This window comes from Neodiprion virginianus, chromosome 1 (assembly GCF_021901495.1).
Source record: "Neodiprion virginianus isolate iyNeoVirg1 chromosome 1, iyNeoVirg1.1, whole genome shotgun sequence".
NCBI lineage: Eukaryota > Metazoa > Arthropoda > Insecta > Hymenoptera > Diprionidae > Neodiprion > Neodiprion virginianus.
Window position 1 is genome coordinate 3,638,768 of NC_060877.1, and position 22,200 is coordinate 3,660,967.

Here is a 22,200-nt window from a genome sequence, read left to right on the forward strand (position 1 = left end):
CCAAGCGATAGTTGTAGAAAATTCAGCGAGGCCCGGATAACGAAATTCGAGTTATCGGGGAGAGAAAACAGCAACGAGATTCGTGAAACGAACGAAACGTCGATCGCGCCGAGACGCAAGCGTGTTATCATCGTGATCTCTGCGTGATAACTCGAGCGTATTTGCGTGTAACACGTAACGACGAGCAAACAGAGGTGTTCGTACATTTTGGCGAGAGAACGTTCTCCGCCGGTTGTAAGTTTCTGCTCCGGGGTATCCGCAGTTAAATCGTTCAATTGTTATATTTGCTATTCCGTTCTTTCCCGTTATTGCGATAGAGAATATCAAACGCCGCGGTTACGCCACTGGGGCAAGAGAGATAAGGCCCCGAAGATGTTGGCGCAGATAAAACCGACGCCTATCTTTATTACCTCCAGCAAGAGCCGCGTTACCCAAGTTAAAAGTTAATTGCCATTTTATCTGAGAGCGAGAGACGCGCGTCCCGCTAGCAACGAGCTGTACCTCAACTGTAAAACACGGCTATCTCATTCGCTGCAACGCGAGAGGAGACAAAAAGGACGTAAAATTATTCAAGAAAAATACGTGAACGAGAAGAGATTATACCATTTGCCTAGACAACAAATCATCCTAGAGTTTACGATGCAGCCTACTAAACATTTCTACACTATATGTGTACAATATGCGCAAATCTACCCACATGAAACGTTGAACCAACTCACATTTGTACCCGTTGTAGCAGTCAATCTTGTACGGGGCATAAAGACGCAAAGCCTTTCGGTAAACAGAATTTCGCACACTCTGTACGTGGACGAGCTGTAATTATTATGCCGGGATGATAAGATCTGTCTAGGCACTCGTATAATTGCTGTTTGCCTTCTAATCAAACATTTCCCAGCTGCAATATATTTAGTTTTATATAATCTCGTCAAGTGTGTAAGACTGTTTCAACGAAGACTTGAATTTTAGTTGATATAACCTGTAGGGAAGTCGTCTTTTATTTTTAACCTGCATAGAATATAAGCGCCAATCGTCACCCAAAAATATTCCACCCAAACGCGTTCGTTTACATTGATAAATGATACCTGAAATAAAATACCGCCGTACATAAGATTCTTCCATAATGTCATCAACGTCGATGGCTAATTGAGATACGAAATGATTTACAATCCGACCGACAATACGCAATTCACGTATGTGCAATAAACGATTAATCTATTTTTCCACGATACGTTCTCAAAATAAGAACATAAAAACACGTATATCGATATTCGAAGAAAACCTTTTACCCATTTACAGCGACAAACGCGAACTAACGAGCAGGTAAAAAGTCGGTTAGACGAACCGACGTTACTTTTGAGCACCCGTTTATACCGAGGTAAAGTTTTCTCGTTGGGTATATGAGTCGGGAGCAATGAATTCTGCAACAGTCGTCAAAGTCTCGGGGACGGGCAAATTGGTAGGATATTCTTCTGCAGACAATAAACGACCGGTTTAAATTCCGTCCCTCGCGAGCCAACCAGCCAAGACTGACTTGGGTAATTCGAAATTTGGGTACCCCGACACTATAGTCCCAGTTACCGAGAAACCCGGGACATTTAAATGAGCATCGGAAGGGCAAAGTGCGATCCCAGTCAACCCCCCCTAACAGTGGGACCTCCGCTAAGAATATACGCCGACATCATCCCCAGGTCCCGGGTCTTCCTGGTCCGTTCTCCAACTATACCTACCTTTCCTCCGCCTGGATATATATCTATCTATATATATATATATATATGTATGTATGTATACATGCGCCAAAGACCTCGTCTCACTTCCGCCTCTACAGGGTGGCTGGACAAAAAAAATTTCCCTCAACATCCCGCAGGCAACTTTATTCCTGCACGTGACTTGGATTAGAAAGATGTTTGAATTTCGAAAGCGTCAAAACGAATGAAACGTAGTACCGATCAGTGAAACTCGCGCCTCTGGTACGATTTTGCACCGAGATTTGCAAATCTTTGAACACCCTGTACGTGTGTCGCCCCGTTTCTCGGCGTATTATTATACCGAACCCCGTAGCAGTGCTGCCGTTGAGATCCACGGATTTACCCAGAGAATAAAACCCGATACGCGGGTAATGCTGGTGAATATGCTACGCCTCCCCCCCTCACCCTCCCTCCCCCTGCCCCTCCGCCACCGTCATCTTACCCCCTACACCATCGTCGTCGCACCGTCAGCCTTCTGGTCCAATCGTCTGCACACAACATCTTCATACACTCGGGGGATGTTTACCCTCTTTCCTTGTCCGCAAACAATCTCGAGTCATTCTCCACCGTTTCAATGTGATTGCGTTTACGACAATAAAGAAAAACGATCCCTGCCAATCCGCAGATTGTTTCGAAGAGTTGATAAAATTTTTGACAATTATGGATAAGACGTTGATTCGGGTTGTGTACTTAAAGAACCTGCTTATTGAAGGAAAATTTATATGGAATCAATTGTCGCGGTAATATTAAAGGTGGTTTTGCGGTTTTTATCCTGTATTGCATGCGATTTTGAACTGGGTTAATTGTTTCGAGTAAGAGTTAATTCAATTTCCCAAACGATTAAAATTATAAAAATTCAATCACGTTTTGAAAACCTCAATCATTTATATCGACAAAAAAAATTCTACAATACGACTAAACGAACGAAATTACGGGTTGACTCGAACTAATTTCAGTTTACCCGTCGATCGACAGTTGAAATCAGATAATTGACTAATTTGAAACCTAACACACAGCATTATTGAATAATTTGCTGAATAATTCTGATTTCATCGTGTCTGTTCAACCGGCATCATTTACGAAAATGACGTCCAGTATACTAAAACGAGTTTGACAAGTCCGTTAATTACGACAAACCGTTGCCGATTAGTTCTAGATTGAAAGAAATGGATTCTTCGAGAAAAACAATTCAACTGTTAACAAAATCGGCTCCCGTTATCTCGAACATCTCGGAACGATCTACACAAATGTAATTTAACTAACGACACCTCGCAGTGTCTCGAAGTCATCGACGCGTAATTACGAACGTCCGAGCGATATTGGCCCAGGAATTACATGTACAGAGATCGACAGACGGATTCGCGCGTATATATATATATATATATGCGTAAATTCAAGGGGGGACGGACCGCGGTGTTCGGGGAACAGACAGGGGGTTGGGATTACGTAATGGGGAACATACGGATCATAATATATCGTAATGGATATAACATTAGCGAGCGACGACGATACTGCAGTGTAATACGCGTTTAGTTTAGTTTGCGTGTTGGGGTTACCAAGTCGGTCCTTTCCAGCCCAGCCGCCTCACTGGTACCCCAAACGCGGTGAACCCCGCTTCCACTGACAGAGAGAGGGTGCATAATTTATCACCCCTTGGTCCACCCCTGCAGCCTCCCTCGCTTACCCTTCCCCCCCACCCCTCCCCTCCACTCCCGTCTCCTACCCTCGCCACCGAAACTTCTCTTCACCGTTCGCGATCTCTCTCTTCTCGGTCCGTATAAGCAGCGTAATAGGGAACGTGCCCACCGCTATTCCGATGGTGTCTGTGCGTCGAATGCCAGCTAATAAATGTACACGTATTTAGGGACAAATCTATACATACATATATATATATATATATATGTATATATGTATGAAACACGTGATCGCGAAGATGCAGAAGCACTGCAGATGCTGGCAAGAGGGACGGATGGATGCCAATTTGCATTTGCAATGAAATTATTATACGTATAGGAGTCGTTAGCACCCTGCACAGACTGTGGAACCTGTACCCGCGAGTAAAACGGATGAATAGTTGATTACTTTGGGGGATGAAGGACGAAGGGATAGGAGGGTCTTCAATGCTAATCGCCTAAGGAGTTTTAGAAAATATCAGGCAGGGCTACATTGTTTTGCTTTCAAATGAATTAGCGTCGTTAAATTCTCGCTCTGTCTATGCCCGTGTTTTACCGCTCCGTGCAGTCGCCGCCGCTGTCGCGTTGTTCAATTTCGGAAATCAACGATAAAAGAGCCGAATGAATTGGACAGTCGTAACGTTTTCATTCTCGAATTTATGCGGAAGCTAAGGATATTCAGTTGTTTCCGTTGGCTTCGACGATGTCTCGCTATTCAAACACACCGCGGATGGCCATTACTACAATCCACGATTCATTGCCGAAACTGTTACAGTTATGGACCATTCGTCACAACTGTGAACTAATTATTGCACGGTCGTTTGTTTAACCGCCGTGTATCGCGACACCATGACAATCGCATTTCAACAAGCTGTATATTCGTCCTTTGACTGAAAAAAACTATAATTAATTGATTTTTCAAATAGAAATAAAAACACAACCTTAATCGGGTTGCCATTATTTTTTGAGACTTGAAACTTATACCAGTTTCACGATGTTCAACTATTGACAACAGTTATTCAGTAATTATTGCAAAACTCTATATATATATATATATATATATCTCAATTATATCTGGTGTTAAATATCCTTTTAATAAAAGTCTTCAACCCGTGAAGCTGACAAAGCGTTTAAGCAGGCGGCATATCGAGACAGCGTCAACAATAATAACTGGTATCGAGAATGATTAAATAGTCCAAACACAAACCCAGTCACAGAGATCCGAGAAGCTTTTCTTCGAGCGGCTTTTTCACCCCTTTTTATATATTTCTGTTTCTTTTTCCGGCAACGAAAATAACCAGAGGGAGTCAAATTTTTGTAGATACAGGTAAACATGCTTCCGGAGATATTTGTATAAGAAAAACAAACAAACAAACAAGCAATAATTTACGACGGTGTATTAAATGCGGATTGAAGACGGAAGCCAAGGATAATCTACAGGCGAGGAAAATATTGAAAATACACCGATTAAGGCTACGAGTAGAATAGAATTGGTTTTTATTGTGACTAGATTACAAACGGAACCCTTCGACGATTGCCCGTCGAGTTTTATATAAGGAACGCGTACACATGGAGCGAGTGAGTGATTCAAAGGATCGGTATAGATTATTATTATTATTATTGTTGTTATTATTATTATTATTATTATTAATCTTATTATTATTATTAACTCGTTTCTCGTCTCTTTTTTCCTTTACTCCGTTGGTCTTAATTTTATACAACGAACGCACGTACATGAAACTTTATATTATACCTCGACGTTTTCCACACAGCCCGGCATACAGTCACTCGCTTGAAGATAAAATTTTTGCATGATGCACGTTATTCCGACGAACATTTTGTACGACATCGGTATTCGTGTAAAACAGCTGCAGTCGTTTTTCGTGCACTGTTTACCTCATACAACATATGGCTAGGGATTTGCGCGCATCGTTTGGCCTTTAAACCGTTAAATCTTACACTTATTCCTCTGCATCTTTTTCGCCTGGCTGCTATCAACGATTTCGACGTATATCTCACCTTCGCCGATCTTAATTCGATTATTTCTGATCGCGAATTAGTTACATTCGGTAACCAAAAATAGAGCTCACGTAACTTTATCTTGGATTCTTTGAATTTTCAATCGATCAATCAACAACGTTCAACTCCAAGCTTTTAAGGAAAACGTATTTTTGATAAGTCGCAGCGCGGAGCTTCGAAGAATTTCCTTGTCGGCCATATAAATCCGAATACTTTACAACGAGACTCTGATCACCCGCAACGAAAGATTGACCCTTTTCTGTTCAACATGCATCAACCTTTGCGAAGAAGAGGAAAAAGAATATTTCACAGATCACGATCGAGACCAAACATCGCGTAAAGATATAGAATATTGTTTATATAATTATTCATTAGTAGCAATAGTATGTATATCGTAGGATACGGCCAACTACTAGAATGATCTGTGCTCGTTATAGATATACTGTACACCACGAGTTGCTTTTTGCAAAACAGCCCGACGCCTATCGACGGCTATCCATCCCTTAACGACCTAACATTTGGTATTTGCTGAACGTTTATATTCGTATTATTCACGTATTATTGTTATTAATTCATTATTATTGTTGTTGTTGTTGTTGTTACATCTACTACTGTTGGTTTCAATACCGCATAATTATTATAATTGTTACTATTATTATTATTATTATTATTAGTAATGGTATCGTTACCATCATTATCATCATCATTATCATTAATAATATTATTACCATTGTTATCAATATTATCATCGCCCTCATCATGACCACCATTACCATCAGAATCATCATCATCGTCACCATCACCTTCATCATCGTCATCATCGTCATCGTCGTCATCAACCATCATCGCCACCACCATCATAATCATCATCATCATCATCATCGCCACCACCACCATCATCATCATCATCATCATCATCATCGCCACCACCACCACCATCATCATCATCATCATCAGCATCATCATCATCTTCATCATCATCATCATCATCATCGCCACCACCATCATCATCATCATCATCATCATCATCATTAATCATCATCATCATCAAACTTATCATCATTATTATTATTATAATTATTACTATTAATATACGATCATTACGATTTATTTCATGACCTTGACATAATAATATAACAATTTGGTATACATATTATATTCGCACGCCGTATGGGTGCCTACTATACAGTTATCTACAGAGTAGTGAGTAAAGCAACGCGATCCGTACGAGAATTCAACATAGAATATAATTTATACATATCGAGCGTACACGATCAACGAATAATCGCGATCCACGACGACACCTGCATTCATTTCCATAAAAACAATTCGTGTTTTAGAAATTTGGAAATAGAACCCTCGCTACCCATTCGCGTCGTAGAACCTACCTATCCAGCTCTCCTTCGTCGTCTCCGTGCATCGGCAATTCGGCAGGTACCGGATTCCAGCGAAACCTATGCATGAAAAGAAGAAATTCCATCCTACTGGAGACCGCGGTTTTCATCCCTCGGTAGGGCCAGCTGCTGGGGTCCGTTGGCGACCGAGGGCGCCGTCCAGCAGTCGAGGAGGGTTGGCCAGTAGCTGGCGGCTGCGGCGGTGGTGGCCGCGTGTTGCCAGTAACCGGCGAGTCCCGCGCCTCCCGCGGGGGTGCGTCCGTCGTCCTGAAAGGCCCTGGGGTCCGCCGCCGAGGGTTCCTCGTCGTAGAGAAGATACGGCGAGGGCGATGCCGTCGACGATGGCGTCGACGACAGGGCGGGCGAGGCGGCGGACCGGGGCCTGGGTCACTCGGTCTGAAGCTGGTGACCCTTGCCCCCGTTGCTCCCGTGGGCTACGCCGGTTCCTCCGGCCTGCGATACGGCCGTCGCGGGTGTCTGGTGGGGGCTCGACGCAGCCCCCGCCTCGCCTCAGACCTGGGCCCTGGCCGTCGCGTTCCCGTGTTCGGGTCCCGGCGAGTGGGGGTTGGTACCCGTCGTCAGGGCGTACTGGCAGGCGCTGAGGCCCCCGACCGACGAGGCCCTCGAGCTTACGGGGCTGATGCTGCCCCCGGTGGTCCCAGTCGTACCTCCCGTGCTGTACGGACTCCCGCTGAAACCGCTGCTGTGCTGCTTCGCCTTGAGCCGCAGCGAAGCGATGCTGCTCGACATGACGTTGCACGTTTCCGGCGCCGCCGCCGTCCTGTGGTGCGGCGTGTAGACCGGGGGTCCGTAGGGGTGGGGCGCGGCCGGCGCCGCGTAGGGGCACGCCGCCCCCGAGGCAGCGACCGGCGAGCCGGCGACCCCCAGGCCCGAGCCCATCCCCGGAAGCATCGAGGTCGCCGCCTGACCCACCGACACGGACATTCCGCCCACGTGGCTTCCGGCGACGGACGTCGCCGCGGCGTTGAAGCAGTTCACCGGGCTGACCTGGGCGTGATGGTGGTGGTGGGAGGCCGTCGGTACGACCGAACCCAAGGGGTTCACGGGCCACGGAAAGCTCTTGCTGCTGAGGGGTGAGGGCACCTTGGCCGCCCAGTTGTTGTAGGAACTGTACGAACTGTAGAGGGCGTCGGCGTCGGGAAAGGGCTGGGTCATGAAGCCGTTCAGACTGGCGGTACCGAAGCCGGACTTGAAGTCCGCGGCCGCGGCCGCGGCGGCGTTCATCGCGTTGCGTTCCCGCTTGCGCCACTTCGCTCGTCTGTTCTTGAACCACACCTGAAACCAGAGGCATGAAAAATGTGTAGGGAGGTTTACCTCAAGCTGGAATATTACAGTAACGCATCGCGGCGGGGATCTTTCACGCGGGATCGCGTGCGCCGCCACAACCCCCCGACGGCGGCTCTTCTCCGACGGAAACCTCGCGTCAGCATTTTCCAGCCCTTGGTTCTCGGGGCCGGGAGGCGTACGTTGCCAAGGGGAACATCCCCTCCGGCGACAATTACACGGCTGGTTGCGCACCCCGTACCTACACGTCGAGCTACCGCGTTACTGCTGAAGGTATATGTATATGTATAGATTTATGAATGTATATATATATATATATATAGGTATACATATAGGTATAAGACGAGACGCTGTGTATCCTCCGGCGGAACCAAGGAGCCCTGGGACCGACTCAAGATGGATGGCCTCACGATCGCGTCGCGGAAACGGTAAGAGGCGCGACGAATCATTGAATGAGGGTAACAGGCTAATGAAGAGTAATGTCCTCGCTGTTCCATACCGCCTATGGTATAGGTATACCGCTCCATCAAGGACGCCTACCTCTCGCATCTCACCACTCGGTTAACGTCTACACGCGCTGACGGTGAATCGACTCCTTTATCTTTTAATCCAAACCTCTCATCGGCTCTTTGATCGTTGACCCGATGAACCTGCTTTCGGAAACGAACCATCCCGTTTTTCAAATTATTCACTACTGCGCGTGGTTCTTTTTTTTTTTTTTTTATTTTCATGCACACTTGCGGTGACGTTGAAAGTTTAATATATATTTCTAAGACCCGTTGTCAGTATCAATTGAAGTAGCTAGTAAACCAAATGTTGAAACACTTGTACCGATGGGGCGTCGTGTAGTGGAAGGTACAGAGTTTCAAGAGAAATAGAAGATACAAAAGAAACAAGTACTCGATCACTAAAGTAGAAGACCGATGTTTATTCGAAAAAATGCAGATAATCAGGAAGCAAGGAACTACGAAAGATGACGAAACTTTGTCTTACTCTACCCGCTAATCTTTGAATCCGTATTCTAAACAGCGTTGGTATCGAAGCGCCAATTACACGTGCGAAAATGGCACCTTATGCCTATAATCCCTTATACGAAGGAAACACAATATCGATACCTTACAGCAGGGAATGTAACCAATCCTCGAAGGTAATTTGGAGTTCCTTAATCAGAAAGAGGGATCCGTTTCACTCCTGGATATTGCCGCGTCAGTATAGAAAGCTACAACAGAGGATACCTCGCGTGGATGCGAAAGAGTTATTGTGGAGGAACCGTGGGGGTGAGGGCGAGGGCGCGGAGGGCGAGAGCTGGTTGAGCCAGCGAGGGAGTCAACTCTCTGTAGCACAACAGCAGAACTGAACGTAGGCGGAAGATGCGAGCTTGGGAATCAATAAGGCCAGGGCAAGGGCAGAGGTTGGGACGGAGGGCGAGGCTGGGCTGCAAGCGGCAGGAGGTAAGGCCGCGCCCATAAAGTTTAACGGTATCACAGGATTCTGGCAGGTATATAGTGCGAAGAGCCTCGGGTACTTCTTCCTCGTAAACTTTCTCCGGCGCGAAAATGCGAGCTTGAAAAGCTGCGCCGACTTCCGGCAAAGGGTTCCGTCCGCGACTCCTCATAGCCGCCGAATTAGCATCGCCGTTGAGAAACTTTTTTTCCGTTTTTGGCGGTGCAGCTTTTTGCGACAACTTCTATTACAGACAGTCACTCCTTTCCTCGCGACTCGGGAGTGCTCGAATCGGGGAGCAAAAGTTGCTGTTGGAGGGTAACTGGTGTCTGGTGGCGAGGTCGTCTCGAGGGCCGAACAACACGTCAGGAGGGCAATAAAATCTCATCAAATCACAGTGTCCCTCGCTTCTTTCCGCCTCCTGCAGCCCTCCCGCAAAGCTCCTGCACCAGGCTCAATCTACGGAAGCTTATATAACTGTAATGAGACTGTGGTCCGTGGACTCATCAATCACTCGACGGACCCCAACGAAATTAACGTTTTCTTATACCGTTGTTACGGACGTCCGCTTCTTGGACCCGCTTCAACTTCCTCACGTCCCGAATCCGAGGATCCGTATCGTGGATAAAATCGCGCCGACAATTATGCGAGATATTTCTTCGGGTTCGTTTCTCTTTGTTTTCGCAAAATTGACAAAGTTCACGCGAGATTCCGTTTCTGACGAGATTTCCTGCGCACCACCGGAGAAATCGGGGAATGTGTATTGCGTGCCGGAGTTTCGAGCTATCGGGCAACGAAAGGATAGAACCGGAGGGAGCTGCACGGGCCGTAGAGAGAGAACGATAGAGAGAGGAGGAAGGGAGGAGGATAATATTGATCCCCTCGTAGTCCCGCCCCGCCTGGTAGCCGCCGCCATCATTATATTACCCACCATCCCTCCGTCCATCTCCGTCTTTGTCCTCCTCGCCCGCAATACCGGCTTTTCTCGTCTGCCTACCGCGTTTCGCGCGTCTTGCAAAAGCACACGCTGTTTTCATTTTCCTCTATTTTTTTTCATTTTTTTTTTTCTTTTTTTTTTCTTTCTTCTTTACGTAAATGATACTCTGTTTTCTGTTTCTCTCACGAGGGACGAGGAAATCCGAATGAAACAAGGACGATTTGCAAGGTGTACGCAAAAGTCAGGAAAACGAAAAGTTTGAACGAATACGAAGAAGAAAAAGAAGAATAAGTGACCGCGTACGCGGCACCACTTCATTAAAAATAAATTCCGTGAAGGAGCCGCCGGATATCCGGGGCTTCGCGAGGATTTGATGCCGCAACCCCCGAGCAGTAGTATCCATAACTCTGAGCCACCCTTTCCTCCTCCTCCTCCTCCTCCTCCTCCTCTTTTCCTTCTTCTTCTTCTTCTTCTTCTTCTTCTACTTCTTATATCTTGCGCCGCTGTTTCTCACCCCCTCCTCCCTATTCACTCTCCGCGAGTGCGACCAAACGACGATAGGTAGGTACTGTCTACCTGAATATTTTTCGCCTACCTCTCCAAAGCACCACCATACATGTATACCTGTAATGGTGCATTTATACTCCAGGTTCGCGTCACTGCGGCTCATTTATAATTTTTTTTTTTCTTCTTCTTCTTCTACGCGCCGAAGTGAAGCTAACCGATGTTTGCTGTTCAAGGTGAGATTGATGGTATCTTTCCTGCCCTCTTTTCTGATAAACGACTCTCCGTACTATCTCGAATATCAAGTAAACGTCCAAACACCTCGTGACTTTCGTTCATTTTCACCCAAATCGCACGTTTCAAAACACTATGGATCGGTCTACATGGTTGATCGAGAATTTCTACATTCCCTTGTTTCTGCTTGCGCTCTTCTAACCGATCGATCCATCATGTTACACGCTTGTCAGATCCGCTGAGTAGGTGAACTGCAAAGAAAGCCGGTGCGCGAATTGCGATTAGTTGCAGGCACGGATTCATTAACTGCGTTCACGAAATCATCGGTTTATAGATAAGATATACATGCTCTAAACTCCAGTTTCAAAACACAGGCGATATAATATTTATACGAAACGCCGTCGAGCAATCGATTTCACAAGAGAATCAATCATCTCTGACGAATGAATTGCACAAAAGATGAGATCCGTAATCAACGTCCACGTGATATAGCGAAGACTTCATCCTCAATTTAAGAACGATTCAGTCTTCCCTGAATCCAGCCCGCGTCTAGGGGAATGCGAGGATATAGCGAGGCGGTGAAAATACTGAAAAATAGGCAAAAATAGGGGAAAAAAACGAAACTGAGTTTGAGTCGAAATAAAGGAGCGAGAGCCAACCGGAGAGATATTCGCCGGTGGATATATACGCGGCTGCACGGACAGCTGCGCGTTGCGCGTTTCGAACGAACCAACGTCGGCCATCATGGCTGCCAGGTTGGATGTGCCGCGGTTTCCCCCGGTTCTTCTTACTCTCCTCCTCTCCTCTCCTCTCCTCTCCTCTCCTCTCCTCTCCTCCTCTCTCCTCTCGCTCCTTCTTCACCCCGAGGGGAGATCCTCCCTCTCAGATTCCCTGCCCTCGTCCCACGTTCTGCAAACCTCGCTTTCCAACAGCAGCTTCTCCATAAATCTCACTATGCCGTCGAGATGGATCAGCGAATACGTATATCTTAGGGTGGCATCCACCCCAACCACCCTCACTATATACGTGTGCCCTGCACCTACACCCACACCTGCAACAGGGCTTCAAGAGCGAGACTGGTGTACGTTGATACACAACGCATCGGGAGTGGATACGGAGCGAATTCGTCACATCGAATACCGGCGAAGTGGATAGAGGTATGCGTTCACGTGTGTGCGACACCGACTCTATTCTCTTGACGAATCGCGACCGCCTCTTTTATACATATGCGCTCGTTACACTCGGCGACATATTTTCTCTCGGATGAATTGAGTTTCCAAAATCGTTTTGTATCCTGAGAAATGGAATCTGACTCGAGGAAGTCCTTTCCTATCGAACTTTCGAAAACATGCAAACGATCCGGACTTCGGGGTGTTTTATTCCCGTCAAAGTGTGATTATCAAGTGATTATCAAACCGCACTAACAACGAGTGAGAACGGAATCGAGAACCATTCGTGTACTTGCGTACAAGCCGACTTACTTTTCCTCTTGTAAACAAAGTGGAACCAGGCGATGAGATTGGAAAATCATCGGCGGGTAGTTATTGGAGATTTTCAAGAAAAAAAGAAGATTTCTCTCGACAAAAAGCCAAACGACCGATTAAACTTGGCCAGGTTCGAATTGCTTCACAAACGTTTTCGACGGGTCTGCATGCAACACGAACGGGATCTTCGGGAATTATACCAGGCTCTTGTTAACGAGACGTTTAAGCGTGACAAATCTTCTAGCCTGATTCAAAGAATTATGTTATAAGAGCCGTTTGGGTTTAGGGATCGTGAATAACAACGTGTATTTTTAAAACGATCAGTAAGTATATATCGGTTGGCGTTCCACGCCCAGATCGTATCACGCTGCACGCGTACGAACATAATTCATGAAATCCTATTTTCGACGTGTATTACTTCTAGCGTATGGAGTCCGTTTGGTCCGTCTTCTGGTCGAAAAGAATTTTCTACGTTGGCTAGGGACGATTTTTTTTTTCCGATTGGGATTTGTTCGGTCCAAAATTCTCATCCGACGGGATAAAAGATCCACCTGCGGACAATTCGAGTTACCTATTGGTCTATTGGTTTTTTTCTTTCTCTTGGCTGATATCCCCCTCGGGAGGTGTGAAAATATTCGATTACTTTATCTGGAAAACGGAAGCTCTCGAGCCTCCGTCGCCTACTTCGCGAACGTTAAAATAATCTTTCCATTCCCGCGGTAGTTTGCGTGGCTCCACCAGGAACGCAGTGGAGCAGGTCAGGTGGGTATATAACGTTAATGTGATCCCGATGATCCTACGGGATTTGGCACCACGACCCTTATTTGTAATTGCCTGTGAACGTGAACCGCAGCCTCAGCTGCGCCGCGAGCGTCACACTCTTTTCGTTTTGCCGAACCATTTTATATATATATCCTCCTCGTGTTACATCCCTTCTTATACGATTTTATCGTCGGTATACGGAGCATTGTACACGATTCTACATATTTCTTTGTTCTTTTTCGAAATTAACTGTGTAAACATTTTTTTTCTATTCCACAAAATGTTATCGCGCAAAAGCTTTCGCGGATATTTTTCACGGCCTCGCGAGTTGATTCGAGAATACGCGAAAACTGGCATCGCTTCCGGGACCATGGAAACACACGTAGTTAAAAGTTGAATGGTTAAAGCGACGCGGTGCGATGGGATATGATACAAATGTTATTAGCCTTTACGTTTGCCTAATACCAGCACAAGACTGAATACGTGTGTGCACAACGATCGGTAACCGGCGGAATGTGGAAATAGAGTAGAGAGAACGGGGAGTTTTATGGATTTTTTTTTCGTTCCGTTCGTCGTTGTGGTAGTGAAACGTATAGCTGCACCAGTGGGATTCGGATATTCAATGTTGGCGCACCTGTATGGATATTAAATTAACACCCGTAAGCCGCGAGTATTAACAACTTTGCAAAAGATTACACGAGATTATGAGCTCAAGCGAAACACGTGATTTTTAATGCTCATACCGCAGCAGCAGCGCGGTTTCAAAGTGGATCTTTCAAATTCATAAATTAATAAACAAACGTAATTGCGCGTCCCCCCAATTTTCGTCGCAAAGGTAACGCGACGCGTCTCGTTAACGGATTCGAAAACATCGTCCAACGCTTCAAAATTCGCAAATCTACGAACAGTGTAACGCGAGTAAGAGTCGGATACTCGATTTTCACCCTTTTCCAAAAGACGCGGGACTAAAGAATTCTCTTCTCACCGTCGGCCGAATGGATCTTACGATAAGTATGGTAAAATTTTACGGCGAATGGTTGAGAGGGCGAGACAAGGGGTGCGTGGCGCATGCGTAAAGGGACCGATTTGACCTCTTTCCTCACTTTAAAGACTCGTCGAAGTGGCTCTCGAGCCGACTACAATGCAAATATACACGAGTCCCTCCTTTCCTGCCTACAGAGTGCAAACAATAACTCGAGAGAACTGAAAATCCCAAAGTGCAAAACCTTCGAGGATTGCAAATTCCGATTGATCGACCCTTCGGATACCTCCTCCCTCAAACGACACGAGTGACCGATTTTCCCGTGGCTCCAATGGTCTGGATCACCAATTTGCCAAACGCGGTTCGTATTGCGTAAATTTGCAGATCGCGCAAATGTGACGTCGCAGTGCATGGCTTGGACGTAATAATTGATATATACACCGACGGCGTTCCCCGTTGACAGCCGCTAACCCGGCGAATACGGATGACACCCGGTAATCCGCATCCTCGTGCCCGCCGCGCCGCTACCAACGTTCGCTCTCCGGCGGGTTGCAGGGTGTTCCAATCCGACCACCATCCCCGGTACCAACGGCACTCTCGCCACTCTCTGTGTGTATGTGTTTCCGTGCGCGATGCAGCAGCCATACTAATCCGCCGATGGATTTATGGTCTTAATCACCGCCGGATTACGAGGGACAGCCACGCCGCAGATAGACACGAACCGAAACATACGCCTGCCTCTTTGCAGATAACGCGAGTTCAACCACGCGACCAAAGGGATGGACAATTTTCTCAGGTAGAAAAACGAGGGATTTTAAAGCAAGGAGAAAGTCGTCCAGTACTGCTGATTTATCAACTTCTTGGCTCGAATTCTCATATTCGTTTTTTTTTTTTTTTTAATTCTTATTCGTTCTTTCATTTTTATTTTTCAACAGCGCGAGTAAACGCAGGTACAAATTTTCTCGCCCACAACGCCAGATTTCTCAATTCCGCAATTGAGGAATCAGACTTGATTTATACGATGTGAAATATTTACCGTGCGCGTGGGTAATTATAAACGCGAGTATGCGACTATCCGTTGTTGGAAACGAATTCACGGTGAGTTCCAAGTGACGTGAAGATTTATCGCTGCGAACAACGTAGGTTGGGAAATATTGTCGTACTCGACACGAGAACAAGTTTGTCTCGCGCATTTACGGACCGGACACACACGACGATTTTCTAACTCTTGTAAATCTTGAACACTCGTCTTGGCCTATAACGCATTGTCGAGCATGTGCGAATCGAATGAAGAATAACAGAATTACACGCGTTCTGCGATCACGTTGAGCAAAAATAAAATAAAAATCGCTTCTTCGTTCAATAAAAATCCAACGACAATTGACATATTCGCGAAGACACGCGAGGCTGTTTCAATTCGATTGAATTTGAAAATACGTACGAATACCGCACGTGACAAGTAATTGGAAAGGTGTTCCCGTCTCGAAGCGAAAGGACTGATTGTAAGCTCCGAGGTTTGAGAGGGTGATAAACCGCGGAATCGTTACAGGCACAGTACAAAACAGAATCGGTGTATAAAATAAATTCCCCAATGGCGAAAGGCTTAGAGACCGAGGGTAGTGTACGGGAGACGAGGTGTGACTTCGGGCCGTTTCACCGTCGGCGGCAACGTCGGACGGATAACGCGGTAATCGTATTTTAGCTGTTCTGCCAGTGCGTTAAACAAAGAGCCACGACCTCGCGGGGATCACCGATTTACAACAAAGAACCGGTGGTCGGTGTCGGGTTCCGCAGGATCCACTGCAGAGGTGCAGCAGCATCGAGGCCGGATATCGGCGAGATTTTGGCGAACATTTGCCGCGAGGTCGACGCCACTGTTGCCGTGTGTGGTTCGGTAAATCCGCGGGAGCTTAGCGTCCCAATCCTCCTCCGGACAGGGGGTGGACCCTCAACCTCTCGCGGCGCAATGACTCCTCTCTACATCGGCTCGCAAAATTCAAACGTGCAACCGGATCGAGCGATTCTCGTGATTCGGACGATTTTCGAGCGGGTTCATCGAGATCCTGACGAGACGTTAGGATTACTTCGAGAACTGTATAATGATGTTGCGTGTGTCAAGACGTGAAGAGGTGCCGAGGCTCCGCCCTGGCGCTATAACCCCCACTGACGAAGGAGACAGGATGCGAGGATGAGTGTTTTACTTGTAACCGATATACAACCGGCGCGTCAATGCCCAGCCTTGTATTCTCCCCGAAGGATATACGTATATCCATACTTCAGATATTCGAGGATTAGAGTTTGTTATTTTGACCCTTCGGCTCGAATCTTACACCGCTCTACCAACGGCAGGTTGCAGACGTCTGGCGTGGATATTTCGAAACCCAGACTACCCTATACCCCTCGTGACATCGGACCGAAACTCGTCGACCTCGGTATCCAGACCTGAAGCTAAAGAAGACCTCTCAATGAAGGAATACCACACCACGATTTCCCAAAAGTTTTTTCCTCCAACGAGTACAATCTTCGATAAAAATTTAATCGCGAGAATTGTCGCACAAAGTTGATTCGCGTCGCTTCTTCGTTTCGAGTAAATCACAATCGATATACAGAGACTTACGATTCGCGTGAAACTTTTTTTTTTTTCTCTATCAACGAGCGTAACTCACCCTGACACGAGCTTCCGTGAGGTTCGTCCACATGGCGATTTCCTCCCTTGTCGACATGTCGGGATAACGATTCCTTGCAAAAGTGGCTTCGAGCTCCTGCAGTTGCTGCGAGGTAAAATGCGTCCGTTGCCTCCTCTGTCTTTTGCTCTTCTTCCCATCCTTGTCCTCGGCATCGTTGACCCCGACACCTCCTCCGGGCGAAACAACCCCACCGGCCGATCCAAGCTCGTGTTTAACTTCCGTCGGCGTTCGGACACCTGCAAGACAAATAATTCGATCGGCTATATTCAACGATGCGAAATTTATTCTTCGCCAATGATCGAGATGCGTCTCTCGGAATGACTCTGTACCGATATCTCTCTGCTGCGAATTAATTTAAGATTCAAAGAGATGTGACACGAGTAAGGAAAAAAAAATCTCCTCTCGCACGCGTGAAACTCCAGAGTCTGTTTACGCTCGCCTAAAATTTATCAAAGAGTCCTACTAGAGCTCCGAGTGTCGGGGATAGATCACGCGGTGCTTTTGATAGATAATCTCAATACCGCGTTTCGTTCGGCATAGGTTTTAAGCGTCCACATATATAGGGCACACCAACACAGATTGAGCTCACGAGCCTCTCGTTTACCTGCGTCTAGACGGGTGAAAATGGGGGAGTCCGTGAATGTGAGGGTGACAGGTGAGGAAACGCCTCCTCCTCCTCCTCCTCCTCCTCCTCCTCCTCTTTCTCTCTCTCTCTCTCTCTCCGCCCCTCTCGCCTATTTCTCTCTAGCCGGCCCCTAAGCGCGGCCAGTACTGACAGCCGCGTGATGGATTGGCTCTGGTCAAACGTACCGCTATCATCGAACCTCGCTGATGGTGATACCGACTCGAAATTTAACGGAGAAAACTAACCCGCCGAGGCCCACAACCGCTAACCGGCTAACGAACAAACTACGTTCAATGGGGGAGGGACGGGGGAAGCGGATGAGGTCTTCATCCCGTCGTCGCGGCGCCCAAAACATTACGCTAGTCTGACAGATAAGGGTCCTCGACGACGTCGAGCCCAATCGCTTAGCCGCTAAATTTACCGCTCGATATTTGCGACAATTTTTTAACACGCTCACGCGGAGGCGTTTCGGTATTTGGCTGAGCTTTTCCAACATCGCTGCTTTTACTTTTCGTTCTTATTTTCCTAGACCGTAAACACGTGTACAGAAGAGATCAGGGAACGCTAAGTGATCGGCAAACAGTATGGGAGGTGATCCTTGAGGAACAAACAGACTTCAGACTTGAAGAATGTATGTTTCACCAACAAGATCCGGACGGTGTTGTAATAAACTTGAGAAGAAAAGACGAAACTAGTTTTACTAATTTTCTTAGTTGCAATCAAAGCGGGGCAGAGTGTTTTTCAACTTAGTAAACCGCACGTCTCGTGCATGAAGTTCAATCCCTGGTATATTATGGACAAATGTCGAATATAACGAGCATATATAACTTCATTCGCGTTACGAGACAATTTACATTTTGACTTTAAAATCGCAGCTCCCGTTAATACAATCTCGAAAATGATCGTGTCGGATTGCGTCAACCCCTATCTCAAAACTTGGCAAAATTCCAATCGTCGCCGTGAAACAATAACTTTGGTCGCCACTCACCTTTCCGTATATCCGGCCTGTGCGTGTTGTTGGAACGATTCCTTGGCTGCGCCGAGGAAAAGCCTCCCGACGGTGTCGTGGGTGTAGCACCAGGGGTGCTCGGGGTGCTGCCACCCGGTGTGTGCGCTCCGTGACCGCTGGAGTCTAGTCCGGTCAGGGCCCCGTTGTTGCTGTCCCGGAAGTCGCCCTCCGCCCACACTGCAACGCAACACCAAACCTCTTGCAACATAGTTTAAACTGACCCTAAACACGTGTAGGGAAAAACCGCGGGTGAAAATAAGTTCGGAAGAAAGAAACCGCCGATTTGTCCGAAGTAAATCCTGCGAGTCAATTTTCACTGAACAAATTCGCGAGAATTATAAAAGTTCCTCACTGTGATACGGAGTTTCAATATTAAGTGTATACCTACATCGAGAAAAATTTCAGGCATTATCCTTGCGGGACAAATATTGAAATTCCTCGACACTTTCTTATGCATACGTATATCCTGTGTACACACATACGTAGATAGCGTATGCAAATTTCAACCACTCTACGGGATAGAATTGTCCCGGAGTGTTTCACGGTGGTGGGGAATGAAACGAGAGGAAAAACGAGGAACGAAGATAACGTAAGCATTGGACCGAAAAAGAAAATGGATTGAAGCATTCGTGTCGGAAGTTTAATTAATTTCATTCTACTTGGAAATCCTGGATTGACGATCGAAATGACTGGGTAATTTTTTTTCAACGGCGTGTTTTATTTTTGTCATTTTTTTCCACGTTTCCTCAAGCGTAGCTCATTTCATGATTATACGGATAATAAAACAATACGATCTGAACGGTTGTATATTCCTAGGTATGTAATAACGTGTGCCTACCTATCCATATATATGTATATATCAGCCGGCAATAAACTCGTCCTTGCCAAGTGCAATCGCGACAAAAGCTTACGCAGTTGTTATACCTATATAGTCCCCTTATCATTCCCAGGTGTTTTATATTTCTCTGTCGTTAATTATACAATCAAATATAATTATGTATACACGCGTAGATATATGGATGTTCCGTTACTATTGACTTTGCAGGCTTTGCTCATTACGCTAATTGGTAGGTGTACTCTACGCAAGCTCGCAATAATTTTGCCTTGATTTGGATACTTTTATTTTTTTTTTTCATTTATATACAATTGCGCAATCAGGCCTGTTTCTTGCAATTTGTCAAATAATACAGTCAAGCGAATATAACAATCATTTATGACACTCGTGATAGAAGTTCGTAAAAAAGGTTTGAACAATAAGAAACATAAAAGGAAAATACTTATTATTTTTCTGTCGGAGTAATAAAATCGATCAGCAATCAGTTATCGGTTTGTCTTTATTGCGTCCTTGCGCAACGTCTAAATTGCGCGGTTGAATTTTCTCGAATTTTACCGTCGTACGTGTTACATAAGTCCAAGTAATTTGTATAAAATTGTCGCAATTGTAATTTCTCGAGCTGCAACGTCGTTATCAATCTAAAAAAAAAAAAACAATTAACGAAACAAAATACAAATGCAAAATGTCAAACCCATCAAGAATACGTATATGTACGTATATAAACGAGACTCGAGTTTAGTCGTGAAAATTTTCCTCTCTTTGCTTTTCTTCAAGCAAACATACGTACCTATACCTACACGGATACACACGGATACGCGGAAGCGAAGAAGAGGAAACACTGGGACAAATAAACCGCGGGTCTCTCCCGGCTATTACTCGAAAAGATATATACCCCGCATGCGAAGGCAGTTTTACGAGCCTCAGTCCTCCCAGTTCCTCTGCCCGCCCATTTTTCGTCCAACATGCGTACGATATAAGATACGAGGATAAAGTTGAGGCGTCCAAAGATGCCGCCAGCTCCTACTTTGCGAACCCAAACTTAAATCTGGAACAATTCGTTTTTCTTTTCCACCCCCAAGTAGTGTGTACATAAATATAAGAGGTATAACAACTGCTGTAAGCTCCTCAATTTTATCCACCTTGCCACATTAGACTAAATAATTTGTCACGTCGATTTTGTGTGGTTCGGAAAAAAAGAAAAAAAATACCTACCGTACATTCGTACATTATCGGTAATTACTCGGTATCTATGCAGGTTATCGCAGAAACGCGGTAAATTAAATCAACCCCAAAACGTCTCCAGTTCAGCAGATTGATCGTCACGGCTTCGAGTGAGAAGAAAAATAAATGAGAGTTGGAGGTTGGGGCACAAAAATGGATAAAAGATACCGTTCTTGCAGCACTCTCGAGCAAAGTCTCGTAGCTTTTCTTTAAGGCCTAAAGCGCGAGATGAGGATACTTAGCCGGTACAAGCTGCTAACTGAAATAAATCATAGCTGCCGCGTGGGGCTGGTTATATAGGTATAACACGTTTTATACAAAATGTTAAATGGCGGCTGCAAGCCCCGGGCGTAAATTCCGTCGGGCTCTCTCGTTGTTCGAGTTGAAGAGTGGTTTAAATTTGAGGCATTAATCGTGGCCCCGAGCCCTCGGAGCCCCCTCCTCCTCCTCCTCCCCTAACCAGTGTTATTTATCTACTCGCTGCGCGAGCGTCTTCTAAAAAACTTGTCAGCGTCATTCGACCCTCGAAGAGATCCCCGTAGGAGCGAGAAGAAGAAGAAGAAGAAGAAGAAGAAGAAGAAGAAGAAGCTAGGAAAGAGACGAAATACACACGCTCGGTGCATCCGGAGCTGAAGCCGAGGAGCAGCGAGTCGTCTAATCGACCGATCCACTAGTTTCACTCTCAGTTCCGTTTAGTTATATTTGGTTACCCCAGGGTCGAGAAGCGACGGGGTGTGGTTCACAATTAGTCGCCCCATAACTTAGCCTGATTTAGTGTATTGCCAACGCCGACACGCACAGGCTGCATCCACTGATCCCTGTATCGCGACACGGGACGCGTTTCGAACCGTGAAACGAAATCTCGCCAAAAATTTCGGCGAGACTTGTTCGTTTTTGAAAAATACGCCTCTCCCCGTTCTCCGATAGATGGAAAAATTTATTAATAAAAAAAAAGAAAAACTTTTCTCGCCGACGTTGCACCGCAAGCCGTAACCTCAGGAAAGGTAGGAACCGTTGGGCATTAGCTGGCAGGTTTATCTGAGAGTAGTCCTTGGGGAATCTCCGGGCAAACAAGCCGCCACCCACCCGCGTTAACAAACAAATATACAAGGTTCGCCGGGTTTGAGGGCTCGCTTCGTTTCGGTTCACCCTTATTGTCCCTTTCCGTGTTGTTACACGTGTTCACGAAGCCCTTAAACGACGCGCAGTTGAACGCGATCAAACAGGTAACCGATCTGTTTGTTGCCGGCAGATTATATCAATGCTTTTCGTCAAGCCTATGTTTGCTCGCGACTAGAAACGATAATACGGATTACATATACGAGTACAACTCCCCGCCTG

General features: G+C 46.2%; 1 protein-coding gene across 3 annotated transcripts in view; it reads right to left on the bottom strand.

Moving 5' to 3' along the window:
* Positions 1-7,073: 7,073 nt before the first annotated feature.
* Positions 7,074-22,200, bottom strand: part of LOC124304059 (pituitary homeobox homolog Ptx1) — a 40,302-nt gene continuing 25,175 nt past the window's right edge. For all 3 annotated transcript variants that reach the window (XM_046762029.1, XM_046762018.1, XM_046762009.1), the window contains exons 2-4: positions 18,783-18,980; positions 17,149-17,405; positions 7,074-8,127 (exon numbers count right to left, since the gene is read on the bottom strand). In XM_046762029.1, coding sequence (XP_046617985.1) covers positions 7,342-8,127; positions 17,149-17,405; positions 18,783-18,980 — 1,241 coding nt within the window. In that variant the 3' untranslated portion in view covers positions 7,074-7,341. The remainder of the gene's footprint in view (positions 8,128-17,148; positions 17,406-18,782; positions 18,981-22,200) is intronic.